This window comes from Syngnathus leptorhynchus, chromosome 4 (genome assembly GCF_054491065.1).
Source record: "Syngnathus leptorhynchus isolate UIUO chromosome 4, UIUO_Slep, whole genome shotgun sequence".
NCBI classification, from domain to species: domain Eukaryota; kingdom Metazoa; phylum Chordata; class Actinopteri; order Syngnathiformes; family Syngnathidae; genus Syngnathus; species Syngnathus leptorhynchus.
In genome coordinates, this window is record NC_141198.1 from 9,345,146 (window position 1) to 9,372,610 (window position 27,465).

General features: G+C 42.6%; 3 protein-coding genes across 7 annotated transcripts in view; 2 read left to right on the forward strand and 1 right to left on the reverse strand.

Annotated features, from left to right (window-relative positions):
* hectd4 (HECT domain containing E3 ubiquitin protein ligase 4) overlaps window positions 1-13,148 on the forward strand; it is a 28,750-nt gene extending 15,602 nt beyond the window's left edge. For all 5 annotated transcript variants that reach the window (XM_085909102.1, XM_085909100.1, XM_085909104.1 and 2 more), the window contains 36 exons: window positions 15-197; window positions 273-437; window positions 530-699; window positions 833-948; window positions 1,022-1,125; window positions 1,375-1,536; window positions 1,629-1,777; window positions 1,914-1,993; window positions 2,182-2,345; window positions 2,424-2,661; window positions 2,791-2,927; window positions 3,009-3,135; window positions 3,227-3,364; window positions 3,474-3,610; window positions 3,703-3,863; window positions 3,939-4,120; window positions 4,200-4,405; window positions 4,482-4,612; window positions 4,721-4,926; window positions 5,002-5,181; window positions 5,497-6,896; window positions 6,984-7,191; window positions 7,271-7,494; window positions 7,612-7,757; window positions 7,852-7,955; window positions 8,239-8,362; window positions 8,569-8,759; window positions 8,867-9,013; window positions 9,124-9,243; window positions 9,330-9,485; window positions 9,573-9,676; window positions 9,826-10,047; window positions 10,128-10,294; window positions 10,393-10,588; window positions 10,692-10,914; window positions 11,280-13,148. In XM_085909102.1, the coding sequence (XP_085765228.1) occupies window positions 15-197; window positions 273-437; window positions 530-699; window positions 833-948; window positions 1,022-1,125; window positions 1,375-1,536; window positions 1,629-1,777; window positions 1,914-1,993; window positions 2,182-2,345; window positions 2,424-2,661; window positions 2,791-2,927; window positions 3,009-3,135; window positions 3,227-3,364; window positions 3,474-3,610; window positions 3,703-3,863; window positions 3,939-4,120; window positions 4,200-4,405; window positions 4,482-4,612; window positions 4,721-4,926; window positions 5,002-5,181; window positions 5,497-6,896; window positions 6,984-7,191; window positions 7,271-7,494; window positions 7,612-7,757; window positions 7,852-7,955; window positions 8,239-8,362; window positions 8,569-8,759; window positions 8,867-9,013; window positions 9,124-9,243; window positions 9,330-9,485; window positions 9,573-9,676; window positions 9,826-10,047; window positions 10,128-10,294; window positions 10,393-10,588; window positions 10,692-10,914; window positions 11,280-11,416 (7,005 nt within the window). In that variant the 3' untranslated portion in view covers window positions 11,417-13,148. The remainder of the gene's footprint in view (window positions 1-14; window positions 198-272; window positions 438-529; window positions 700-832; window positions 949-1,021; window positions 1,126-1,374; window positions 1,537-1,628; window positions 1,778-1,913; window positions 1,994-2,181; window positions 2,346-2,423; window positions 2,662-2,790; window positions 2,928-3,008; window positions 3,136-3,226; window positions 3,365-3,473; window positions 3,611-3,702; window positions 3,864-3,938; window positions 4,121-4,199; window positions 4,406-4,481; window positions 4,613-4,720; window positions 4,927-5,001; window positions 5,182-5,496; window positions 6,897-6,983; window positions 7,192-7,270; window positions 7,495-7,611; window positions 7,758-7,851; window positions 7,956-8,238; window positions 8,363-8,568; window positions 8,760-8,866; window positions 9,014-9,123; window positions 9,244-9,329; window positions 9,486-9,572; window positions 9,677-9,825; window positions 10,048-10,127; window positions 10,295-10,392; window positions 10,589-10,691; window positions 10,915-11,279) is intronic.
* A 1,689-nt stretch (window positions 13,149-14,837) lies between these two features.
* On the reverse strand, window positions 14,838-17,380 carry LOC147057947 (L-serine dehydratase/L-threonine deaminase-like). The gene is made up of 8 exons (XM_085910309.1): window positions 17,341-17,380; window positions 17,078-17,234; window positions 16,943-16,982; window positions 16,723-16,862; window positions 16,559-16,650; window positions 15,314-15,541; window positions 15,118-15,242; window positions 14,838-15,031 (listed from the first exon to the last, which is right to left on the reverse strand). Exons 2-8 carry the CDS (start codon window positions 17,228-17,230, stop codon window positions 14,838-14,840), a joined length of 972 nt encoding a protein of 323 aa, XP_085766435.1. The 5' UTR covers window positions 17,231-17,234; window positions 17,341-17,380.
* Window positions 17,381-20,296: 2,916 nt separating this feature from the next.
* LOC147057948 (tetratricopeptide repeat protein 28-like) lies at window positions 20,297-26,966 on the forward strand. The gene is made up of 3 exons (XM_085910587.1): window positions 20,297-20,725; window positions 23,145-23,444; window positions 26,243-26,966. Exons 1-3 carry the CDS (start codon window positions 20,696-20,698, stop codon window positions 26,354-26,356), a joined length of 444 nt encoding a protein of 147 aa, XP_085766713.1. The 5' UTR covers window positions 20,297-20,695; the 3' UTR covers window positions 26,357-26,966.
* Window positions 26,967-27,465: the final 499 nt, after the last annotated feature.

Here is a 27,465-nt window from a genome sequence, read left to right on the forward strand (position 1 = left end):
TGTGTTTATCCTAGGTGCTTTCCAGGGCACTGATGTTCATCCCTCAACTGGGGAAGTATGCTGAAAGTATTTTGGAGAATGGAAGCAGCAGTGGTAGGAAGTTGGCTAAGCTTCAGGCCATTGGCAGGCAGGCGGTTGCCGCACTCTGTGCTCTGGGGGGTTTCAAAGAAACCATTAAAATTGGGTCAGAAGTCCAGGTAAAGAATACAAACTACTCACTGTATCATTCATACATTTCTTTCAACAACTTAGCATATGTCTCACATCTACAGGTGATAGGTAAAGGAGTGCTGGGTAGCGTGGGTATTGTGATGTCGATCAATGAGCAGGAGGGCATTGCAACTGTCAAATTTCCCTCTTGTGACTACAGGAGAGCTTGTAAAGCCTCAGATGTGCTGACAGTACCAATATCACGCCTCTGTACACCCAGATCTGAGGTAAGACCTTCCTCCTTGTAGCATCATTAACTTTCTCCTTTAATGGAAAGCAATATTCTAATTCTCATCTGATCCTTCTTCACACTCCTCAGGCATTGCCCTTGTACAAGCTTTCCATCACGGAGAAGGTAGTGCAAGCAGTGCAATCCATGCTTCTGCCACAGGAGGGCAGCCTGTCCATTCACACCTCTCTACCAGCTTCTGGGGATGGATCCAGCCCAGTGATGGCTGCAGTTCGCTTGCTTGCAGAAATCAGAACCAGGTCGGTCATAAACCTGTCTTTCCATGCCCCCCCCCCCCACGCTCCTTTTGTATTTTATTGTTCCAAAAAGTCTATTTCTGGTGGCTTTAGAGGGCTAATCATGAATAGAACAATTGTATGTTTCAATTTTCAGGGCATGCCTAGTAATGGCACAGCTTTTGGAGGATAGCTCCTTTTGTGAAGAATTCATCCAGCAGTGTCCTGCAGCTGTGGAAGTTCTGAACCTGGTTGCTCAAGAATGTAGTCCTGGTAAGAAAACAGTACATGCCCTACAACTTAAAGACAACGTTTCTCAATATTTGTCTCCATTTCTTGTTTAAAGGAGAGCGTCTTGGTATCGTTGAGGCTCAGTGTGAAAGAGTGCGAATGCTATACAGAGACTGTGCTCGTCCACCTCCGCCGCCACTACAGACAGACAGACGCCAGGTGGAGTTACCATGTTTATGAATTTGCATATAGGAATCACACAGTTAAGCATGATGGTAAATTTAAAGAAACCACTCGCAACTGTGGGATATTTTCTTGATTACATTATTGTCACCTTTCTGTTATGTTTTTTAAGAGAATACTATGCATTTTCCCTTTGTCAATGTAATGTTCAGTTATAAAAAAAAAACTTTGAATAAGTTGAGTTAATAATGTTTGCAATACTTTGCCTTTATTGTGCCTCTCCAGCCTAAGGAAATAACCTGGTGTCCATCTCGAGTGTTTCCTCCAGTCCGAGCCTGCATGTTCTCATCCCGTCTTACCTCGGTCACTTTCTTGGCTGACCCCAGTGCTGGAGGAGGGCTCCCCCGGGGCACCTTCATTTACGCCACCTCTTCTGTGCCAATTCAGGTTGATCATTTGTTAGGTCATCTGTAGGATAATTTTTTTTTTACCTGCTTTTTTTTTAATTTCCTTTTGTGTTTTTTTTTCCACCCTCACAGGCACCTTCTTTTTACTGGGAGATCGAAGTTATCTCCTATGGAGATTCTGAGGAGGACAGTGGCCCCATTGTGTCCTTTGGTTTTGCCACTGAGGCTGAAAAGAGAGACGGAGCATGGACCAACCCTGTTGGCACATGTCTGTTTCACAAGTAGGTTGATCTTTTCTACACACTGGAGACTTTTATCTTGTTTTTTTTTAATGTTGTTCTCTCTCCGATAAGAGTGCTGTTTGATATCCATTTGTATCTTCCAACTCTAACCTGTTCGTCCATTTCTCTGTGGCAGTAATGGAAGGGCGGTGCATTATAATGGCTCCAGTCTACTGCAGTGGAAAAGTGTCAGGCTTGATGTGTCGCTCCTTCCTGGTGAGAGGGTTTATGTTTTTGTTTTGCTTGAATCTTATTTTGCCGCAACATTTCTCTTAGCAAAATGTTCTCATAATCATGAGATTTTTCTCAATTGCTGGAGTTACAAAGTTATGATTACCATTTAAAATTATATATAATTATTGTACAGTAATTTAAGTGGTAATGCTGCATTTACATTAACACAGGTGATGTGGCTGGAATTGGCTGGGAGCGTTCAGAAGGTACACCTCCACCCCCCGGCCAAGCCCCGAAAGGACGGGTCTACTTTACCTATTGTGGCCAAAGGCTCAGTCCAATCCTTGAGGAAGTGGCAGGGGGAATGTGGCCCTTGGTTCACATTCAAAAGAAGGTTTGCTGATTCAAGTAAAAAGTCTTTCAACAACAAAAAATATCTTGTGTGATTTAAAAAATAAACATTGTTTTATAGAATTCAAAGATTCGGGCCAACTTTGGAAACCGTCCCTTTGCCTACGCTGAAGGCCAAGCACACAGAAATGCTGCGGACTTGTGCATTGACCTTGCAGAAGAAATAAGTGCAAATTTTGAAGCGCTCCCCTTTGCCATGGCCTCAGATAGTGATAATGATGCAGGCGCCAGCGTGGCATCTGACTCGGGCTCCCATGGACCACCCTGTCGGATTGCAGCAGTGGCAGTCCCTCAGCAACGTATACACACATATTTTTGTATTACTACATTTAAATACGTATGCATGCATGTCTGTTGGTTTTCATAGAAATCATTCAATGACATTTGACTGCCAATATTAATATAACTTTTACTCTTCTGTCTCTTAGAATACAACAGTGACCTGTCTAGCCATTACAAGGTGGAGTTGAGCTATGAGAACCTAGTCACTTCTGGGCCTGATCCACACCCTCCGCCCATTGCAGATGATGAGAGTGACGATGAAGATGATGATGATGTCCCAAGGGTGAGTTAGCTCCTAATCATCTAGTGACAGTGTCACTGCTTGTCCTTCTCCATATTTGACTGTTGCGTTTTTAAAACCTAGGAGGACCACTACGCCTTGCTGGTAAAGGCCTGGGAAACCAAAGTGTTCCCCACTATTCGAAGGAGATTCCGTAATGAAGCTGAGAGGAAATCTGGTCTGGACCAAATTAAAGGAGCCCTGCAGTTGGGTAAGAAGAATATGTCACGTCAAACACATGTTGAATTAGCTCATGACAGATTTGGCAGTGTTGAGCTTATGGTGTGTTTGAATAACAACAGGCATGGTAGACATTGCAAGGCAGACAGTGGAGTTCTTGTATGAGGAAAATGGCGGCATTCCTCGAGACCTATACCTCCCCACCATAGAAGATATCAAAGATGAGGCCAACAAATTCACAATTGACAAAGTTCGCAAAGGTAGCGTTACCTACACATTATAACTACTCGTACCTGGTATTAAGCTCTCAAACTCTTTATTGCTATTATGTACTATTATTTTAATTCTGCTTTTTTATTTTTTATTCAGGCTTGACTGTGGTCATCCGCTGTACAGACAGCAACAATACTAATAGCAGTACAGGTGGGACAGCACTGCCCAAGTTTGCCATCCGGGGCATGTTGAAGACTTTTGGCTTGCATGGAGTCGTGTTGGATGTTGACTCTGTAAGTGCAATTCTAAATGTTTCAATGCTTTCTGCCAACAACGGGTCAAATTTTGCTTGAATTTATGCCGCGCCCCCTTCCCTCCTTTCTAGCTGAATGAGCTCGTGCAGGTGGAAACCTACCTTCGCAGTGAGGGCGTGCTGGTACGGTACTGGTACCCTATTGAAATTCTGGAACGCCCACCCGCTGGATCTCGACGTACGGCGGCCAATGGTTTAGTCTCACTAGACAGTAGCAACATTCAGATTCACAGGTGTGTTTTTACTTCACTAGCACATAAATGTCTGCTACCTTTTATTGAGTTAACTTTTTTTTCCACTCTTCTCAGGGAGCTACTTCGCAGTGAGAGTGCACTGGCTCGCTTATACTGCAGAATGGCCCTACTAAACATCTATGCCCCGAAAAATCCCCATACCTTTACTCGTCTCTTCCACATTCCTGCGATCCGAGACATCACCTTGGAACATCTACAACTTTTGTCTAATCAACTGCTGGCTCCACCTCTCCCTGGTGAGTGGTAAAATATAGTGGAAATAAATCCACGTTTGTATGTGAGCTCCTCTTCCTTATCATAGCTATCTTCCTACAGATGGCACTATCAGTTCTGGTTCTATCCTCCTGGCCCAGTCAGTGCTTCATAACCTCCAAGACCAAAGCTGCTCTCCTACAGATCTATTTTACCAGGGCAATGCTCAACCCATCCGGGAGTGGCTGACCGTGGCCATCACTCGTGCCTTGCATCAAGGAGAGGAGAGCTTACTTGAGCTAACCAAACAGATCTGCTGTTTCCTCCAGGTTTGCTCTGCCCGTCAATGGTTCAATTTAAATTCAATTTGGGCTAATGTTAAAAGAGAACTTGTGTTGTTTACAGCATGCACCAGAGCAGTTTACATCAGAGGAGTTCCCTGTAACTGAGTCGAAATTGAGCATGGACGTCAGCTTTCCAGGAGCTGCATTTGTGATCGTATCTTGCAAAGAGAGCCAACTCGGCTGCCGCAAAGAGTGAGATAACTGCCAATGTATTCTTTTCCCCGCAAATCACTTAAAACCTTTTTTCGATTATCCTCTGTTAAAAAATGTGAAACCTTTCTCTCCTTTTCTCCCAATTAGCTCAAGCCTGTACAAAGCTCCTTGGGCACGGGTAATGCTGTATGGTCTGGGTCACAAAGTGCGTCGAAATGGCCAGCTTAATCTGATGGAGGCTATGTGCTATCCTTTGGATGCCTCACCTGCCAACACAGGCCTTACTCCCCCGCCCACCACCAACCAATACCCCTCTGTTATCATACCCACTGATAAAGTGCACATCAAGTTGGGTATGTATTCACAAAATGATGTATGTTATTCATGTTAAATTATTCATTGGTTATGCTTTTTGTTCTTGATTCTAGGTGTGTCTCCCCCTCCTGGCGCTGTACTGGTCCTACATTCCTTGCCTCTGGAGTTTCCTCTGGCCATGGCATTCGCTGAGCAGCTGTTGACATGGAAGTTGGGAGAGAGTAGTGAGAGGTCAGAAGATGAACTGGACACAGTGCCGTCGTCTGTACTGCTACAAGTGGTAGAACTGATCGGTAGGTGTCGTATTTGAAAGGCAGATCCATGCTCAAATTTTGTGAACCACCTGTCCGAATAGTTCTGGAAACTAGTTTAATTTGTGTGTGCTAAACCATACTCCTTATAGTCACAAATATAATATGAAAGCTTAACCCCTTTTAGTGGAGACAATCATACATTTGTTTACCAGGGATGTAAAGATTTTAAAATGTCAACCGCTAAATTGAGCCATATAATTACAGGGCCTGCATCATTATTGCATCGAGGCTTGCATTGTCGTGTATAAACCAGCTCTGAATGTTTTCTGTGTTGGCTTTTGTTTTTCGAATCAGGAGGTTTACTTTGGACCACAGATCTGGCTCCCTCCATCAAAGAACTCATCTTTCACTTGCTGGCTGAACTCTTGCGAAAGATTCACCACTTGGAGCAGCGTAAAAGCCCGTCTGGCTTGTCCAGCTCTATCGCTCTGCTGCTTAACCCATGCCTCGCCGTACTCATGGCCCTGCAGACGGAACTGCGTAAGCTCTACGATCGTGAAACTCAAGGCTGGACTGCGGGAGGAGCCGGGGCTGGCGGCTCTTCATCTGGAGGGGTCGCTTTGGCACTAGCAGCAGAGCAAAGCCGGTTCTCCACCTACTTTCATGCTCTGATGGAGGTCTGTCTCGCTGTGGCAGAGGTGACTCTTCCTCTCAATGTTGGAGCTTCCACAGTCGGAACCTTGACCTCCACCAGTGCCCCGAACCTAAGTGATTCCTCATCATCGTCATCCTCATCCCCTGGCCAGACACCACAGAGTCCCAGCCTGCTGTCCAAACGTAAGAAGGTGAAGATGAAGCGTGAGCGAGCAGCAGCTGCAGTGGCTGCCGTGGTCTCGGGTAAAAGGGGAAGCGGAGGTGCCCGTTTGTCAGAGAGTGACAGCGCCCTGCTGAACATGGCAGGTAGTAAACCTGAAGACATGCTGTGGTTCCACCGCTGCCTGACTCTTCTGATGATTCTTCGACATCTCGCAAATAAGGATCCCCAGGGTTTGAGTGTGACAAGTGATGCAGTGACAGATGCTTGCCAGGCATTGGTGGGTCCCACCGCACACAGCCGCCTGTTGGTGCTTTCTGGTATTCCGACACACCTGGAAGAGGCAGTGGTTCGCAATGCCATCCGTCGGGCTTGCAATGCCCATGGAGGGCTTTTCAAAGATGAAGTGTTCATACCTTTGCAGGAAGAGGACCCCAAGAAAACCAAAACGGGGGCTAGGGTCACAAGCCCACAGGGTGGCAAAGTGAGCAGTGAGTCTGAGCGCCCCTTCCCCCACAGCGGAGGCCCCGAGAGTCCTGACAGCTCCAGCAGCGTCACTCCAGCTTTAAGCGTGAGCGCATCAGCTTCGACCAGCCAGACTTCCATCTGCAGCTCCTCTCAGGGAGTCTCTCGCACCGCCAGTGAACTTTCTGTTGATCAGGAACAATTAGCTGTCCCGGCCGTCAACTCTGCCGCAGCAGCGTCCGCTGGAAACCACCCCCAGCAGGGTTCCCATGAACCACAGACAGTTTCTAGTCAGGAGAGCCTAGATACTTCTCTTTGTAGCACAGGAAGCCTAGGGAGTCTTGGCAGCTTAGGGGAGCCTGTGGATAGTGCAGAGACACCATCGGTGTCAGATGGAGGCTCCATGCACACTGTCACCTCACAGGAGAGCAATGCGGTCCTGGCGAGGCCAATCAAAGGTTACGCTGTCATTGAGGTGAATTAAATGTCTTTGTGTTATGACCGTAATAGCGTTTTGGTGTTTGACCTGTGTTAAATTCTGCTTTTTCCGTTTTAATCTCAGGTGCGTTCTCGGGCCAAAGTGGAAAAAATACGTGCCAGTCTCTTTAACAGCAGTGACCTAATAGGTTTGTCCAGTCTGGAAGGTGAAGAGGAGCTCATGGAGTTGACCAATGAGGAGATCCTCACAGCCTCGAGTGTTAACCAAAGCCTGTTTGACACTCAGGGCAGCTCTGCTCTCGAAGACTATTTCCTTGACAAGTCCATTCGAGGTTTGTATTTGACCCAAACATAGTTAAGCTCTACCAACATAATTTCTCATTGTGTAATTTATAAACATATTTTGCCAAGGTGACAAGCTTGTTCCTGGAGCACGAGACGTTCTTGTGGATATTTTTAAGAGTTGTGTGCACTCGGAACAAATGCTCAGCCTCACACCTGCCAAGCCAGTGAAAGTGTCTGATATTTACCTCAGCAAAGAGCAAATCAACTCTCAGACCCCTGGCAACCTACTGCACACCTTCTTTACCAATGTCCGGCCTCCTAAGAAAGTACTTGAAGACCAACTCACTCAGGTAAAACACATTATGTAGGCAATCTTAATGAAATCTGAAGTATAGCCACATTTCTACCAAGTCTCTGTACTTTTGTCACCTTTGTAAAACATTTTTTTAAAATCTGTTTTCACCCAGATTCTAAGAAAGTATGGCATTCCCAAACCTAATAAAAACAAGTACAGCAAGGCAGGCAAAGAACAGCATCAAGGCAAGGTAGTAAGTACCAAGAGGCCAATTACCAAACCTCCCACGAAGGAAAAGTCTGTTCTCAACAGTATGAGGTAAGATATTGCATGAAGTACTTTTTCCCTGAGCATTTACTTCATGAGTGCATATCTGTTCATGAATTTAAAATGGAATGTATTGTTCTGCTAGGACTGCGCTGAGTGAGAAAAAGACAGTCCTCAAACCCAAATCTCCAGAGAAATCCAGACCGGATGAGAAAGATGTGGAAAAGTCTCCCGCTAAAAAACTTGAAGGTTCTTCAGTAGTAGAAACACATGACAACACCAGTGATAAGCCATAACTTCACGTATACCCATCATGCAACATTCTGTAGACTTTCTGTAACTTGTCAGTTCTTTATATTAGGTGTCAAACACATTTTTGCTTGTGACGAGAGAAATATGATCTCAAAACCTTCCACACCCAGAATGAATCTTATTTGAGTGTTTGACTTTGAAATGCTGCTTTTGAAAATGTACTCAATGAACATTTTGGGAAAATACTATGCTGCCTCTGACAGGCATTTCTCTTCTCTAGTCTCAGAAGAGAAGTTCCTGACACTGGAGGGCTTCCATAGGTTTGCAGTTGACCGAGCCAAGCAGGACATCCGCAGTGTCTGGAGGGCAATTTTGGCATGTGGCTATGACCTCCACTTTGAAAGGTGAGCCTGAGAATGTCACACCACTCTTAACACTGCCGTGTCTGATGTAATGGCCATCCTGTCACATGTCAGAACATACTATACGTAGTCTATAAATACACACAGTATTTATTCATGCAGTCTCTTGGAGGGTAAAGTCAGCGAGTATCCTGCTTTACTTTATAAACATGCATTTTTAGACCCACGATGATCTTTATCTTCACCAGGTGCACCTGTATCGACACACGACACGCCCAGAAGACTTGTAGGAAGTGGACTTTAGAAATGGATGTTGCATTGGTCCAGTACATCAATAGGCTGTGTCGTCACCTTGCTATTACACCAGCCAGACTGCATCCCCATGAGGTCTACCTGGAGCCCAGTGATTGTGTCGACCCACGTGTGGCCTGCCTGCTTAGTTAGTAACACACTTCAACTTCTATCTTTCCCCGGGTATTTACTCTCTAAGTGATCAAGTAAATAAGTAGTTCTAACATTTTTCACCTGTGTGTGTGTGTTTTGAAGATGTGTCTGTAGAGAGCTTGCGCTTGCGTTTCGCTCTACTGCAGTCGCTCAACAACACCCTGGAGAGTTTCTTCTTGCCTCTGGTGGAGCTAAGACAAACGTTCACTTATCAGAACAGTATTGCAGCCTTGTTATGTGAGGCGAAAGGTGAGTACTTGTAGCAGATCACGAAGATGGGAGAATTTTTTCACACTTTTCTCACAAAAAGTCTTCTTTTCACACTTTTTTTTTTTTTTTTTTTTTAAATATGCTCACAGGACTGATTTACTATGACACAAAGGTCACTGTAATGAACAGAGTACTGAATGCCACAGTACAGCGAACAGCAGACCACGCAGCTCCAGAGATTACATTGGACCCTCTTGAGATTGTGGGAGGTAGAGACTAGTTTCAACTAGTTAATGCAACTTCATATTGTAATTTTATACTGTATCTTTACTGCAATCCTCTCGATGTCCTGCAGGCGAGATTAGATCATCAGAAAACACGTACTTCTGCCAGGCTGCACGCCAGCTAGCTTGCATGCCATCGTCACAGCTTTGTGTGAAACTAGCCAGCGGCGGGGACCCAACCTACGCTTTCAACATCCGTTTCACCGGGGAGGAAGTTCATGGCACAAGTAGGATAATCTATTTTTTTACCTCCAGCAGATATTGTGTGACGCTGGGTATAACAGATTACAGCACCTATGTTTGTGTCTGACTAGGTGGTTCCTTCAGACACTTCCTTTGGCAGGTATGCAAGGAGTTACAAAGTTCAGCTCTTTCTCTGCTGCTGCCTTGTCCGAGTTCTGCAGTCAACCGTAACAAGGTAATAACTCCCACTGTCTGACTGCTGGAATATTTCTTTTGCTGTTCAAAACAAACAAACAATCATTGTTAGATTAGCTTCAACTTTTTCATGACACGTCACAAGCACAATGCAACAAAATGCAATTACTATTTTTTTTTTTTGCCAAGGGGAAGTACATTTTGACGCCATGTCCAATCAGCTATGCGGAAGAGCAGTTGTTACACTTCTTTGGGCAGCTGCTGGGCATCGCCATCCGTGCAGATATGCCCCTTCCTTTGGACCTACTGAGCTCGTTTTGGAAAGGTCTTGTGGGCGAGGCTCTCGACCCAGAGCAGGACCTACAGGAAGCAGATATGCTCACGTACAACTATGTCAAGAAGTTTGCAAATGTAAGAACAAGTACCTGTGCTCTTAATTTCGACCAGTTTTCTCTTGTCAAGTTAACTTGGCCGCTGTTTGTGCTGTGCAGGTTAACGATGATACAGAGCTGGAGGCACTTTGCGCTGAGATTTCCTCCCAACACCATTCAGGCGAGAGCCCCGACTCTCCCAGCAGGCCTTGCTGTACTTTTACTTACATCACAATGACTGGGGAGGAGGTGGAACTTTGTCAAGGAGGGCGGAACCTCACTGTCAGGTAATTGTTGAGGGAGGCCTTTTCTGTGTGTTTAATGAACAGTTAAACTCACCATACTGTAATTAGTGTCTATATCCTGAATGTTCTTGTGCTTATAGCTGGGAGAATAAAGACGTATACGCACGGGCAGTACAGAGTCTTCGTTTGAGGGAGCTGCAAAATGTCGAGTGTATGACAGCAGTGCGTGCAGGCTTGGCCTCCATCATCCCCCTGCAACTACTCACCATGCTCAGCCCACTGGAGATGGAACTGCGAACCTGTGGCTTGCCCTACATTAACCTCGAGTTTCTCAAGGTTTACCAATCTTACATGCTAGATTAGCCTGGTCATCTTCATGGGTTCAGTTGTAGTTTGTATTTATGATGACATCTTACTTTTTTTTTTTTTTTTTTGATAGGCTCACACCATGTATCAAGTGGGTCTGATGGAGACAGATCAGCACATAGAGTTTTTCTGGAACGCTCTGGAGATGTTCACTCAGGAGGAGCTTTGCAAGTTCATCAAGTTTGCCTGCAACCAGGAACGCATCCCCTTCACTTGTCCGTGCAAGGATGGAGGACCCGACACCGCCCACGTCCCACCGTACCCCATGAAGATTGCGCCTCCTGATGGAGCAGCAGGTAATGGTGACTGTTTGTCGTTGCTGCGTGATATGCTTTATGTTAGTTTTCATGGAAAACACAAAATTGTTTGCGTGACTCCAAACTATCATTCCATTTTATGGCCAAGGTCGTCACACCAAAAGGAGTTAGCAAAATTGCCATTCAATTGAGGTGGCAAAAATTGAATGTACATTTGCATAAAGGTCAATCTTATGGAGGAGTATTTCCTCCTCATTACAGCAAAACACGTTACAACAGTTTTTTTGTTGCATGTTCACAACACAAATTGAATCACAACATTCTGTAATTGGGTAATTGCAACTTCAGATGATTCAAATTGTACAGTCAGTGATTGTGTCGTATCATCTTTTACTACATGGCAGGTCAACCAGATGGCCGTTACATCCGCGTGGAGACCTGTATGTTCATGGTCAAACTGCCTCAGTACACCTCTTTAGACGTGATGCTGGAAAAACTCCGTTACGCCATCCACTACCGCGAGGACCCGCTCAGTGGCTAAGACTTGACCCCCCCCCCCCCCCCCCCCCCCTGCCCCCACCTCTTTCATAAAACTCGAAGCTACCTGACTCACCCGCACCCTACATTCTGCCTTCTCCTGATTCTCCTCTGATCTGATCGGCTCTGTTAAAGTCAGGTTTATTTGATTTCAGTAGCTTTGCATGTTAACCCCTGACTTTTTCCTTGATGTTGTCTTTATGATTAGTTTGTTTCACAGTTTTTGAGGATATCAGGGACGATCACAAAACTCCTACACGTCTGATGAGTATCTGTTTTAGTTGCACTGAGGAGTGAAACAACGATTACACTGGTTATTGATCACTCTCTTTATCGTTTTGATGAATATACAACCATACACTAATTTATGTCTGTGCAGTAATACAGTTTGGGAGTGTAGCGCCGAAATGTGAAAGCCTTCCATCCGAACTGCAAACGCGTTCCCGAGCTGCCTCCTCCTGCGTTACATCAGTGGGGGGGGGGGAGGATGTGAAACATGCCTTCACACTGAGATGAAAGCCTTTTTTTGTCACGAGTGAAGCTGTGAACATAAATATTGCAGTTGGTGTGAGGTATGAAAGAAGAATAGTGTTGTACGGGCTGTTACAGTAACTACTGATTACAAAAAAAACTAATGGACAAATGTATATGCCTATAAAACCTGAACCGATCTTTCTCGGACTCTGAAGAGATGGTATTCAAGTAACTTTCCCATCATTAGAATAGAATAATTAATTTCTCTTTAATCTGTGAGTAGCTTTGGCATCATGGTGGTCCTCTTGATGCTACTATTGAGGGAGGCCCACAAGCTGCTTTGGTGACGTGCAGTACGAGTTGTGTTGTGAGACAGGAGGAAAATCATATTATTATGAGCAGCCCCTCCTATTTGTGTGCTTTCGCTACTGAATGTGAAACAAGCCCACTCCCCAACAAACGCAATCTACACTCATACATGTGGTGATTGGGGGGAGGGCGCAGCAAGTTCTCTTCAGTTCTGCCTTGTAATTATCTTTAATGGAAGAACAAGTTTTTTTTTTTTAACTTATTTAAATAACCATAACCAAATGTTTAGCTGTATAAAATAGGGAAACAAATGTAAATAGATTTGATTTGAGCCCAGTTTTTATTCAGTGCTGTTTCACTTTTTGTTTTGGTTTTGCACTACTCTTCCAAGAAAAGATTATTTCCCAAAAAAAGAACAAACTATGCGATGTCTGTTGGATATCCAGTTTGTTGTGGTTTGAGGTTTTTTTTTTTTTTTTTTTTAAATCACTTGTCATATTCTGACGGATTCATTTTCTACAGCTCATTGTGCAACATGTTTTCTTGTGCGAGTAAAACCATTTGACCTGATCAAAGCAAGTAACAACAAAATTGACATATGACACATTGCATTGTTGACATGCTTGAGAAATATGTTTTGATTCTGTTCTTTTGAAAGTTTAATATGCCGCTGCTATTGGGGACGCTCTTGCTTCTACTTCCTCTCACGGGGGAATTAGATGAGTGACATAAAGAACTTATTCATATGAGGAGGGGTTGCGATAAAATGTGCTGTACATTTACTTGATATTTATTACAATTATTTATGGTTGCATTAACTTAACTTTTACTGTCTTACCTCTGCACATTGGAAACTTAACATCTAAAATGTATTCTACATATAGATGTAAAGAACCAGACGGCATTTGAGATTTCTGTGTCACAATAAAGACGTCTTCATGTACAAACAGTGACTCTCCCTCCCCTGCTGCTCTGTTGACCTTAAAACCTCACTGCAGACAGAGGCTCAGTAAGTTCCTTTTGTTGTCCATAACAAGACGGGTTGTTCTTTAGAGCATGATGGAGGACGATGCATGTGTGGGAAACATGTTTTGTCCCCTATATGCCATTCTTTTTATATAATGCCCCTCTCTTACATCACCAAGCCTTGTAAACCAGACACCTTTGCAATGGAGACCAGTTCGAGCTGGATCTCAGCCATGTGCCCAGTACTCCTGTATGTTCAACTCCATTAATATCAGTTGTCTGACGAATATGTCAGCTTCTCTTTCCACTCCACAGCCAAACCGTTGCCTACGAGCATTTGTGGTGCGTGAAGAAATACAAAGCGTTAGAGTCTTGTGAGTCTTCAACATATTTAAAAAGGAGCTAATGGGTGGCTGTCACATTTTGTTCACACACACAATAAGCCTCAGCCCCTGACCAATAGCAAGTCAGGAAATGAACCACATCCTCAAATCCAACACCAGGTCCTTGGGTGCAAAATTGTGTCGTGTCATGAAATATGCCATTGACCCCCAAATACCTTGTCCTCCATGCCATGCATGTATTATGACACCAAGGTATGCATTGGCTGAGGAGTGAGGTCTTGCCATGTAACATTTGTTGTCACGTAGACTATGTGGTACGGCATGTATGTTTCCGCTTGTGGTAAGTATAACATACACATACCTGAAAGTGCATTTCTTATTTGTAATTTTTTGAATAAAAAAAAAAATCAATTATATTTATTAAAATCAATAGTAATATTTATTAAAGTAATATTTTTTTCAACAGACACTACATACCCAATATTAGTATTATTTGAGTCGCTCGACCTTTTAATTCCATAATGTTTACACAACACATTTTCAATTTGAAGAAATGATTTTCATAAACTACTTTTATAGGAGTGTTTGACAGTGTTTTTTAAAAAATCCCTCACACAGGTCGATGACAGCAGAAACTGACTTTCCATGCATCCCAAGTTTTAATTGACATTAACTAAAATGACATTTTTCAAGCTTTTTGACACGTAAACGCAATGTTTTTTTACACACACTATTATCCAACATTAATAGCAAAGCATTTTTATTATCATTTCAGTTGTAAGGAAAGAGTAATGGTTGTGAAATTTTGCTCCATGGTGGAAAAATATTAAAATGGAGAACTGAAAACTAGTGGTCCAACTATTAATAAAGGAATGTACTATTTATATTATAATAAATGTGGGTTCAACCAGTATATAGTAATAATTTCAGTCATTTTCAATATTTGTTTTATGAACAATGGCAACTCGAGTCCTGTATATACTCTGTCCTATCAGCACAGCCATGGCATAAAACATCCTTTGAACGATATTTTCAAATTCCTCAAGTCATCAAAAAATGGAGGTAGCAATATTCTGAAATATAATTTATTCAATCATTACAGTTGGAGTACAAAAACAAGCACACACCTACTGGGTTTTCTCTACAATGGTTACAATTTAAATACAACACTTTCTGTAAAACAACTTTACATATGTCAGTCCCTGTGCTCAGTAGTTCACTGTCTGGAATGATTTGGTCTATGGAGCATATGAAAACTGGAACAGAATTTAGGAGCAGCTGATAGATAGCCAGGAAGGAAAAAAAAAACACACTAGAAGAAGCAAGGCCATGCTAGAGAATACCAAGTTGTTTTTTCAACCTCTGTAGCTGCTCCATGCTGATGTTGTTGCCTCCGCACACAACAATGACCACGGAGCCCAACTGCCTCTCCAGCTTGCCCTCATCCTGCAGCCTTTTGATGACATCACTGTACACGGCAGCGAGCGCAGCACCACATGCGGGCTCCACCAGAATCTTTTCATCATCTGCGCATGAGGGAAACCCCATTAGAGGTGAATCTCACGTCTGTTTTTGTTTTACGACCAATTGAGTGTATGTAGTTGGTACTCGCCTACAAAGCGCTCCACAGCCTTTACGGCCTCCTGGTCTGTGATTATTTCTGAGAACACTTTATGCTCCTGCACCAGTTTAAGCGTCTGTGCAGAGATCCTCGTAAGGCCTAGTGTGGTGGCAACACTGGAAACACAAAGTTGGTTTTAGTTGCAAACATCCACACCCAACTGTATTTTGTTGAAATAGTAGTGTACCTGGTGATGGCAGGTAAAGTGACGAGCTCCCCTGCCTTCACGGCTGCATTGAGGCTGTGAGCTCCTATGGTCTCCATGGCAACGATGGGCACGTCTGCCCAGCCGGCACGCCGCAGGCCCTCCACTACCCCATTCAGCAGCCCGCCGCCTCCCACTGACAGCACGATGGCGCCTGGCTTCTCCTTCATGCCTTGTTCCAGTTCTTGCACGAGGGATGTGTGGCCCTCCCTGGATCACAGCCCGACATTAACGTCACTTCTCCCCAGTGAAGGGAGGTCAGCATGACATGAAGCATTCATAAATTTACTAGCTGGCATGTGTAAAGCAGTCATCAAAGAACATTCACTGTACTTTGGTAATTTATTCGTGATTATATGCTTAGTGTGAAATCTGTGCCTGTTTAGCTGCCCATGAAGCTGTCATGCTTGTAGTAAACAAATATGTAATATTTTTGGGAACAATTAACTGAGACTGGATAATTTGCTTCGGATATATTGGATTAGGCCAAAACACACAATGTAATATGACCTAAATTAACAACAGTGGTAATAAGATAATTATGTAAACTGAGAGTCACATCTGGGGCATTGATTATTGACAAGGGCTACCCACCAGTTTGATAGACTGTCCTGAAAAAGATTTGCTCACATTACCTTTGGGAAAGTGCTTTAGAAATTGGATTGATGTGATTATTAATATTAAATATACTCATTTATGATAAGACACGATCATATAATTCATCCCGACATTTAGGATGGGATACATTTCAAATGAAACACTTAATTTCCAAGAAATGATCACTTCTACAGTATTCCTCGAAAATTACAATGTCCCATCACTGGTGAGTCATTCATAGGCTCTTATGTGGTCCTTGGGGCTACATGGTTATATTAAATTATAAATCTTTAATTGCATTTTTGAACAGAAAAAAAGTTCTAGAAGTTGAATATTACATTGAGTCATTTCTGCCTTTTTATAGAAGCCCAGTGAATTGACTCAAAGATAAATTCAGTTTGAAATTCCCTATTACTGTTCATGAAATAAAATGTTGCAGACTCACCAAAAGTGAAGTTAAAGAAGCTTTTGAAATATTTCTGAAATATACGATACGTATATGTTTTTTTATATCCAGTGCTTATAAACCGTATATGCATGATGCAATGCTTCCCCATGTGTCTTAGAACTATTTCCTTTTGGTGTACTTTAAGTTATGGATTATTCAGTTTATTTCTCACACAGACTCACCAGATGAGGGGGTCATCAAAGGGAGAGATGAAGATCCAGCCTGGGTTGTTAGCCACAAGTTGCTCTCCATACTCGATGCTTTCATTAAGAGCCTGAAGAAGACACAAGTGTGATTCTTCTTCATGGTTCTCATTTCACATCAGGTCAATAAAGGATTTTTGGACCTTGCCATGAATGATCACTGTAGCCCCCTCGTCTCGAAGACGATCCACTGTTGGGTTTGGTGTGACACTGGGCACCACGATGGTTGCAGGTACCCCCAACTTGCGGGCTGAATAGGCCGCAGCCATGCCTGCGTTTCCTCCTGTTGGAATAATTGGGACGTGAAACATTGAACCAAAGTTCCAAAGGAAGATGAACACTCACAGTTGGAGCAGCACTCACCTGAACAGCAGACAAACCTTTCACATCCTCGCTCAGCCCACTGCAAAACGAATCCATCGGTAAGTATTTTCATCTTAATTTGAGTTTGTACATCAATCACTAAGAAAAAAAAAAAAAAAACTCAGCATGACTTACAGTTTTGCACAGGTGTCCGATGCCCCTGATCTTAAAGGAGCCTGTAGGCTGGGACGAGTCCAATTTAATGTAAACTGGGGTTTGTGCCACTTTTGTCAAGGTGAGGCTTTCCCTAACCGGGGTGACCACATGAAGAGGTTGTTGGGTCTTCATGTCTCTGGGGAGCACATCAGTATGTCTTGTATTACACATTTCAGTGTTTGCATGACTCCTGGAAGAAGAAAAAAACAAATAAATAAACAAACACGAGTTCTTCAACTTACCACAAACAGATTGATGAAATCAACAGTTGATATTGATGACCTTGTCTGGTGCTGTATGGGTGCCGGCCATAGCCCATATATACCTGCCTGTGCTGTGGGCTCGGCAAAGGAGACCCACTTGTGGACCAATCAGCTCAGCATTCTTCTACCAGCCACACCCCTGAGTACCCTCTATACAGCCAGGCAAGCTGACAATAAATTTCCTCTGATTTCCTCCAGATTTCTAAACAAACATACAAAGGATGACGGAGTGTCTTCTGGAAGTTCTTTTAAACCCATTAAGGCGAGTAATGGATTATTTCCTCCTATTTCAAAGTTTGTTTAAAAGCCACATTCATCAACACAGTGTTCTTTGCTAGCAGTCTATTTCTCAAAAATGAAACCTACAAAATGAAACATTCTTGCATCTTGGTAGTTTGTGAGATGCAAAGCAAAATGATGATTTTTTGTTTTTGCATATTTATCCCAAATTTAAATGCATTTTCTTGTTTTCTTTTTACCCGAAGCAGGAAGTTATCCAGAGCTTCTCCTCAAACAAATACAATAAAACAACAGCTATAATTGAATTTTTGATAATTGTGAACAAAGATGCAATTTGGAGGAAAATGGCAGCAAACCCCAAAAACTCTTCGATGGTATATTTTAGCTATGTTGTTAATTGGCCACAAAGCAAAGTGTATTGCTAATATTATTACATAAACGTTGGCCTGCACAACGCCCTTTCCGATGACAGTTTTACACTCTGCCCGCCTGTTGAGGGTCTCCCCTCTAAAGGACTTGCCCACAGTCACCGCGCAGCGTCATTACCAAAAGAGTCGACACTATTTTAGCTCTGATTCTTGACTACCAAAAGGAGCGCGGGAGTGTCAAAGAGCAGCCGCAAACCTGAACGATCCAGTGGGCTTGTGGCTCTCCACCACCACTGCATCTATTTAAAGACCACCAGGATTACTAACGTGACCAAGCATTTCGTCTACTGTGCCTTTTAGCCTTTTAGATGTATTATATATTGTTCACATAGGCCTACTGTAGTTATTTGACCCCTTGCTGAATTTATAAATTTGCTCACTGAAAAAGAAATGACCAGCCTCCAATTTTGTGTGGTTTGTGGTAATAGACGGAATATCAATTGAGCAACTTTTCCAACTGCTCTAGTGACTTGAGAGTTATTAGCAGATGAAGATGTTCAAGATGTTTTCTGTCAAAGAGACAAGACTGGAAATCTTCATTTTTCAAGATATCAGCCCAGTGGAACCCTATGCCTTCCACTTGCTCATGATCTGCAGGCAATTAGGACATCAGTCACCAGGACGATATTAGGTAAACCTTTGCCGTCTTTCGGTGCCTGCAAGCCCCGCCCAAGACGTCATGCGCACAGGGCTGCCTTGATTTGTCAGTTAACATCGAAATGATTCAGAGAATGCTTTGGAGAAAGTGATGTGCAGGTCAGACGAAACCAGACTTGACTGGGTTGACTTTGCCACATTGAGGGATAATGAACAAAGCTATGTAGTGCAAAATCTTGGATAAAAAAAACCCCCCAACAAATTTTTGCTTTGTAATATCAGGAAAAATGACCTAAAACATATTGAGGGACGGCCTTGTCAGTCTCCATGATTCAACCTAACAGAAAACCTGGAGAGAGCTAAACTTTCTTAGCTGTCTGTAAAAAATTCAGACGAGTGGGCCAAAATCATTCATGACCTGTGTGCATACCAGGTGACCACTCGGTCATGAGGTTGCCAACAAGACTTTCTCAACAAAGTAACTTGATAACATACTTAGGAAGTGGACAAGCATGCTCCAGCGCCCTGCCCAGTCAAAGAAAAAAAAATCACTCTTGTGTAATAAAAACGCCCACTGCGACTTTTCATCCTCATGAGACTCCATGGTTAGTTTTGCAGCGCCTCCAGCTGGTTAACTGCTGCTACAGCATATAGAAGACTTCATTTATGCCCAATTTGTTAAACCACTGACTACGAAATCACTTGAACTCAAAAATCATATAATGAGGAAACATTTTTTTTTCTAATGCAGAACAGGATTTCACGATGTTATGGCAAACTTTTCTTTTAGCTGTGTCTGTTTTTGATTGCTGCGTCCTTCAGAGACTTCATTTAAAGGTGCCCTCAATTAGGCACATTCAAATGCAGCCCACAATCATGGCCTTCTTTTCCCCAACTAATAGGAGTATAGAAAAATCCTGATTTCATCGAGGGCCAGTTGGCTGGATTTCATCCCTTACGATGCTTTGCCAGCCCTATTGTTGCAACTATGAATGCCGACTAAAGCAGCAGGGTCAATTCAGACAATATCTGCTGATAAGAATGCCCGGGCTGCTCGGCGAAGCACTGATTAGAACGTCCGCCTCATAGTTCACAGGATGTAGGTTCGATTCCACCTCAATACACTGAGTGAAGTTTGCATGTTCTCCCTGTGCCTGTGTGGATTTTCTCCGGACCCTGCGATCCCTGTGTGGACAAGATGTACAGAAAAAGAATGGATGGATGCCCAGGATCTCTGCCCCCCCACCCCCCTCCTTTTCTCTTGCTGCACATCACTGGCACTGCATCAGGCAAATGGTTCTCCCACTGAATATTTTGTGAAATCCCCCAGCTTCATCAGTACATAAAAGACACATTTTAGTGTGGCATTTATTTCATGCAGCCGAGGGCACACTTGGACAATTATGCTGTCTAATCACAATCTCCATACGGTATTTTGTGAAAATGTTCAGGCAGAGGAAGTGGAAAGGTTGAGAGAGGACGCCAAATGAAGAGACAAAGTCAGAAGGTTGCTCCTGATTTTTTTTTTTCCAAACATATTTTTAATATGTTGCACTGAACACACGGCAATTGTGCAAAAGTGGTGAAAAAAAAAACTCCCCTGCAAATATGCAAGCAAAAAAATAAATAAATAGAAGTCAGGTGCTGATGATATCATGCAGTCACACCTCCCTCGATCGCTTTCTAAAATCAATTTAAAAAATCAGTCGCTTTGGACCCGGCGTCAAAAGCTTTTCAAAACACCTACTAAAGCGGTGGAAATAAGCTCTTAATGTCGTGACCGACGCTGCCACCTCCACAGCGTTCAGAAGTCGTCCTCTATGGCAACAGCAGGAAAAGAAAAAAAAAGAAAACATTTGACAACATGGCGCACTTTCCCTGAGAAAACTTTTTTGCTGCAAGCCACTCATACATCTATTTTGGTGGACTTTCCCTGCATTGCGCCGACTCTCAACTGCGAATTGGACTTCATTGCTTTACAGGACTCCTTATTGCACGAAAAGTCGATTTTTGAAATAAAAGCCGAGAAGGAGTTTGATTTGGGATGAGAGCACAGAAACGAAGCCAGGATGGAGAAACAAGCGACTTTGAAAGAAAAGGTAAAATAGATGAAACCAACTCGAATGGACGCACACAAAGAGGCTATGGGTTCACATCATTCTCCGTGCAATACTTTTATCTCGCGCCAGCACCGGAAATGATCATTGTGCACAAACCCACGTCAAAGCCTATTTATTGATTTTCCAGTCGCGCATTCTGCAATGATCGTGCACGGCGTACGCGTGCGTGCGTGCGTGCATGCGTTTGTGTGTGTGGTCCCGCTAACAACTGCAAGTTTACAAATTTGATCTAAACTACAGATGTTTTGCTTGAAAACAAATGTGTAGCAGTAGTTTTGAGTTTGTGATATTTAAACCTTGCCATATTGTTCTCCAACACAACGTACACGCTTGTGGATTGTGGAGATAAACACCGACTAATATGATTGCGCACCTCGAGCATTCTTATTATGGAATCTGTGAAAGAGCACACCGCAAACATTACAAGCTCATCAACACTTTGATGATTTACGTCCTTTTCCTAATCAGTAAACAATGGAGGTGCCAAGCTTTTAAATGTCAAACAGTATTGTGTGCTGCCGTGTGTGTGTGTGTGTTATTGTTTATATCACTCGTAGATAAGATGTCACTCTTGCTGTAGGATTCTAAAATGAAACTAAACACCAACATTTTTTATTTTTTTTTAACATCCAGTTGGAGCTTTCATTGTGTTTTCAGGTGTGGTTTTATCATATATCAATTGGTAAGGAAAAATATATTTTTTTTTGACATCATCAATGAAAACAATGTTTAAAAATCATAGGAAAAGTACCACTATATTATCGCTTTACATTTCCTCACCACCCCAAAGCCTGTGTGCCTGCTTGTGTTCTTCCATTCTCTCGGCCTCTGGAAGTAATTACCAAGCCTGCCCATATCCCAGAATTCAGTTTGAGGAGGAGGTGTGGTGAGAAGGAGGTGGAAGTGAGGCCGGCCCTATAACATGCAACTGGAGATGACTTTCAAGTCAGTAATACATAGTGAGCCATCCTTGCTAAATGGATAAATGGCTACCATGTCATATTTGTTGGCCAGCTGGGTTACTATGGCGACATAAGAAGAGAAGAATGATCTTATATATATATCTACATTTTTTTTGTCTGACTGTCTAAGGTTGAAGCCAACTGCCTAATACATCGGATAAATACTGGACAGAAATACAATTGTTTTAATTGTCTGATGTTTTATCAGTAGAATTTGTTGAACTTAATTGTAATGTGACATGGAAATCCCTTTTCTTAAATACTCTACAAAAACAGTTATACTTGTTTTTAATTGGAGACCAAGAAAAATCCTACATTAAATTTGTATGGGATTGCCAGTTAGACCTCTTGTGCTGTGTCTCACTAAACTCATTTGTCACTTTGTCATATTCGTTTGAACCGAGTTAATGTTGCAGTCGTTTAACCTTCATACATTCACATTAGGCCCAGCCATTTGGCTCATGTCTGTGTTGTTTTTATAGCTTTTTTTGCGCACTGACATTGAGTATGAAGTGAAAGAGCAGCCAGTAAATCGTTGTTAGCAGTTGCATTCACAAGCTAATGAGACCCAATATAAAAGCTTTATTAAAAATGCCGCTTTTCCAAAGATGCTCATTTTTCACGGCAAACGGTTATCAATTTCACAATATGCTTGTCACTGTGAATGTGGATGCACAGTAGTTTGTAGTGGTGAAGATGTGCACTGGATTATAATGATATGTGTTTTCGTTTTCGGTCATCCTATGGAGACAAAACATCAAATTAGGTTACTTTGCATTTCTTCCTTGCTACAAAATACAACCACAATAAAAGCTAGTTACTCCAACATCCTTCCACGTTCCCCAAAACACGCATGTTAGGTTAACCGAAGACTCTACAGCTATCTACAAAGATGTGAATATGAGTGTGAATGGTTTGTTTGTTTGTATGTGCCCTGCAATTGGTTGGCTGGGGTCGGCTTCAAAGTCACCTTTGACCCTTAATAAGGATAAGCGTTACAGAAAATGGATGGCTGGAGGGAGACATGATGGAATCAATCCCCACTGCGCTAGAATGAAAATGTTATGGTCCCATCAAACGTGGTCTGCTATCATGCAGACAAATTACAAATCAAAACCAATTTTTCTTAATCCAACATTCTTTTCGGCATTTCAACCTTAGTGTATGATGCTAATGTTATGTTGCCATACTCCATCATTGCGTGAGATAGGATTTTTCTGAGGTTTTGGGTTTTCCCTTGTTTTTCTACATTTAAAGTACTCAAAAATGCTTCAAGACATCCATTTTCTCTACCGCTGAGAACTATGAGGCGGATGTGCTAATCGCTGCGCTACCACACAGGCATAGAGAATCTGATAATTGCCTCTGAGCCCGAGCAGGTAACCTTTGACCCTGACGAAAGACCAGATTTTCATCTTGTCATTCTATTTCCCAAGGTTTCAACCTCCGGCTGTCGGCCTATGGGCAGATCCGCTCGCCGCGCCTCAGGAGACAACGGGACCAGGTGCGGTTTCAGCAAAGCCGATTTCATGGAGAAAGTACAACGCAGCAATGAGGCGTGCCAGCGTGGGGACTTTCAAGCGGCCCTCGAGTTGTACGGCGAAGTTTTGCAAGCCGACCCACAGAATTGTATCCTGTACAGTAACCGGTCCGCCGCGCTTGTCAAGCTGGGCCAACACCAGGCGGCTCTGGACGATGCAGAAAAAGCTTGCCAGCTCAACCCTAAATGGCCTAAGGTAAGAAGAGTTGAATATTGATGCCATCCACTAGTTTATGAATGTTTTATGTCAAAAAGTTGTATTTGTGGCCACAGTTTGAGAAAGGCCATAAAATAAAATTGTAAATTTTAATCTAATCTAGTCCAGTGATTCACCAACTATGCGATGCTCTTTTCTTGTGGGTTATTGACATAGTGTGAATTCTAAACTTTGCTTTAATATACTCAAAAAGTGCCAAGGGTACATTTACAGTACAGCATGTTTTGTGTACATTTATTACGTTATGCAACATTACACTATCACACAATTTATTATGTTCAAAAGCATCATCATCAAATAAGAATACGACAATGATTACTATTATCAATGAAGAATATGACTTTGAAATAATGCAAAAATGGCATCACGTATAAAATAAAGCAAATGGACGGACATTTTGATTTATTGAAGTGACTTAATAGTCTTTTTTAGTGCCATTGCTTGTCAGTGAACACAAATGTATGAAATGTCATGTTCCTGTCAGTATAGTTGTTTGTCACAAGTTCAAGGATAAAAACCAAACAAACGGCACCATACTGGCATTCCTCCTGACGTTGTCCACAGAATTACCACAGCTATCCGGCATTTTGGCTTCCTTTCTGTGGCCGAGCCCACACAGTGAGAAAAGTATTGTAGTGAAAAACACATTCATTTGTAACCAGCATTTTTTTTTTTTTTTTTTGTAACAAGGGAAATCTCCAAAAGCATCAAAGACACAAAATCAGCTAAAGCGTAACGTCTTGCGAATTCAATGAAAGATTAAAGACCATCCAACTAAATTCAACATCTTCACTGCTCAGTGACAGTAGCCTGCAAACTTTTTGGGGTTCCTCTCTCGGCACTTGTCCGAACCATGTGCACTACTAACCTGTGATAGATTTCACATCAGTCGGAGCCCAATTTCTCACAGCGAGAGCGATTTCATCGATTACATGATTTAGCGTGGAGAGAGGCTTTTGTCTTTCCACAGAGAGATTGATGATAACGTGCTAGAGTGATATTGACGCTAATTTGTCACCACGGTGATGCATCACATCTTTGGTCTGAGGTCACGTATCTTCAAATGCTCAGGTAGGTTTTCTTCTCATAGTACCCCAGCAAGACTGTCATTTTGTATTTGACCCAATGATTTTGAGCGGAGGGGGGGGGGCTTGCATCATCATTCACTGCCATATGTGAATCCCGTGTACTATCTTCCCTGTTGTCAATTTACTTTGAAGGACGCTTTATTCACTTGGCTGATATTTCACTACCTATTCAATCCTGTCATGCTGGAGTCAAATTCAATATCGTTTCTACAGCCCCGCTCGTTGCTGTTTTTCTGTACAAAGCAGTCTTTGTGGTGTGACTGGGGGAGGGTTTGCCTTAATCTAGACTCTGTTCTCCTCCCATCTTGGGTTTGCTTGGCTCTCTTGGTCAAGTTTGATGCTGCAGCTTCACTGTCAATGCTTGGCCTTGCCATTATGTTTTCATTCTGTGCATAAGGCTAAAAGATTTATTCATGAGACTTCAAAATGAGGGTTTGTTTATTTTTATTAAAACACCACTAGGGGGCAGTGTTACCAAATAGAAAGTTAGTTGTGCAACGTTTTGACGTGTGCGGTATTAATAGGCATGCAAAGCAATTTGAGTTGAGAACTTCCTTTTTTTTAAGCAAAAGTAAATCACATGCATTTTACAACATTGGGCCATAAATGAATAACATGCTATCTGGCTCTCCTGTTTCTTTCAGCACATTGGGTCCACTTTTTTTTTTTTTTTAATGTAAAATCCATCCATTATTTTAGCAATGTTATTTCAGTCAGTACTCTGCAATGTCGTCTGAAAGAATTGCATTTCCTCCTGTGGATGTGGAGAACTGCTTCATAGTGTTGGTTTGATGGTCATCCATCCCCAATATTTTGAAGCAATAGCGTTCATCTGATTTTGAGGCTTGTTGGATGTAGAAACAGGGATTAAAGTGTGGTGGCGTTCACATCTCGTGTGAGTACATAATATCATCAATCATACCTTCCTATGACTGGGCTTCTGGATTGGCCTGTCAAGTGTTGACAGGTATGGTTTTGCTGCCCCAGGCACCAGTGAGCAACCCACCCTCCCGAAGAAGGTTGAGAGGCGTGAAGGAACCCCCCCCACCCACCCACCCACACACACACACACACACCCACTTCGAATGTGTCAGCTCTCACGGTTGCGAGTGCCAACAAACACATTCTGAAAGAAGAAAGAGAATGTGCCATTTAATGGCCCAAGACAGCTTTAGGCCTTTTGTACCTCACCCTGGTTCTGAATATAAAATGCTTAAATGAGAGCAAAACGGTGTGTCATTTCACAGAAAAGGGGCATGTCTGTTTGCGTTTTGTCTTACTGAGTCTCATGTGGGAGGAGAAAATTCATTTATGTCTGTTTCTTTTTTCATGTTCAATTTATTACCTCTAAGTAGATTATGATTCCATGACTGCCCAAAATCTTGTGAGGGGCGGCTTGTGGTTTGGGCTAAGGAAATACACACATAACGTTCCTCAAAATGTTTCTTTGGACCTTATCAATACGATTCCCAATTACTACTGATTGCATTTGAAATAGTTTTGTCTTGGTGGAATACTGTGTTTTACAATACTGACTTCCAAACTAGTTTGAAGTGAAAGATGTAAGTAAACTTTAACCAGCAGTTCTTTATGACGGATGCATGTACTCTTTTGTTGTGCGTTTTACTCAAGGGGTGTTTTGGAATTCTTTGTTGGCCCATCACACCTTAAGCATTTTTTTTTTTTCAGGCGAGTGACTGGGAGGACAATAACTTTCTTGCGATTGATGCCTTACCTGTTTGGCTCCTTCATCGGGTCCCATCTTCCTCCTCACCACTGCTGTTTCAGTGGCATGTTAAATAAACAAAACCCTCTGCTATCACTCCTGTGCTCCAGCCTGAGAGCTGACAGGAGAGTTCCCTGAGAGCCAGAAAGACAAGTGGCACTGCAGCACAGAGAGGCTAGCATTTGCATATCTTCCGATTATAGCCTGTGATGGTGCCTATCTAGGGTATTTCAATCTTCTTGTTTGAAGCGCAAACTTAGAGAGATAGTTAAAGTCCTGCACATTTTCCAGATTATGCCATTTATTGTATATATAGCTTTTTTTGGCCAAGCAAAAAAAACCAAAAAGCCCGTTTTGGAGCAGAGGTCTTGGTCATGGTGCGTGGATGCAGCGAGGGGATGTAATTACAGCTGCAGCATATCCAGCAATTGTGTGAGGATGCTGAAATGCTGATGAGACTTTAAAGCTTTTTTTTTCCCCCCACACACATACTTGCTGATGACTCTGGCTTTTGCTGTTAATGTACAGTCGAGAAAGAATAGAGCCTCATTTTTTGACTTTTCATTGCATTAGAGCATTTTTTTTTTTGTCTGTTAACCGAGCTTCCATTCAGCACATGAACAATACAGTCTTCAACAGCAGAACAGCATACTAAATTGGTACGAGCAATTGGTACAACCATTTTGATTCCTGTGTCCTAGTGGAGCAAAACCGTGCTGTTGGCCATTACACCTACAAAACGATTGTGTCTTGATAAAATTTTAATAAAACATTTCCTTCGCAAGAAAGTTGACTCATTTCTCTTTGTTCATAATGTTTCGTAGGGCAACAATGACTTCTAAGACTGGATTTATGAGCACAAGATGAGCTAATCTGATGTGATGGACATTGGTGGATCTACATGCCTAGTTTTAAAATGGAAATAGGTGTTCACCTTTAGTTTATTTGGAAGGACGATTTTTTGTTGTTGTTCCAAAGCATGTCCCGACTGACGTGTATGAGGTACAAACGACACGCCTGCAAATAGAGTGGAGCTTGTTTACAAAAGCACTCCGCGTTGGTGTGTTCCCACTAGTGAGTTGGTCTCTATATTTAGGGATTTTGCTGCTATTGAACACCCCCCAATCCCCTCCCCCAGATAAGAAATAGATGGAAGAAATAGATCATATAAGCAGAACCAGTTTCA

What these genes read in the sequence shown, in the direction of transcription:
- LOC147057947 (XM_085910309.1), bottom strand. Translation starts at nt 17,230, where the DNA reads ATGAAGACCCAACAACCTCTTCATGTGGTCACCCCGGTTAGGGAAAGC. An exon ending in ACTTTACCTGCCATCACCAG is followed by an intron (nt 15,243 to 15,313) that starts GTACACTACTAT and finishes TTGTGTTTCCAG; the next exon opens with TGTTGCCACCACACTAGGCC. An exon ending in GGCTGTGGAGCGCTTTGTAG is followed by an intron (nt 15,032 to 15,117) that starts GCGAGTACCAAC and finishes CCTCATGCGCAG; the next exon opens with ATGATGAAAAGATTCTGGTG.
- LOC147057948 (XM_085910587.1), top strand. Translation starts at nt 20,696, where the DNA reads ATGGAGAAACAAGCGACTTTGAAAGAAAAG. An exon ending in AAGCGACTTTGAAAGAAAAG is followed by an intron (nt 20,726 to 23,144) that starts GTAAAATAGATG and finishes CTATTTCCCAAG; the next exon opens with GTTTCAACCTCCGGCTGTCG. An exon ending in TCAACCCTAAATGGCCTAAG is followed by an intron (nt 23,445 to 26,242) that starts GTAAGAAGAGTT and finishes TTTTTTTTTCAG; the next exon opens with GCGAGTGACTGGGAGGACAA.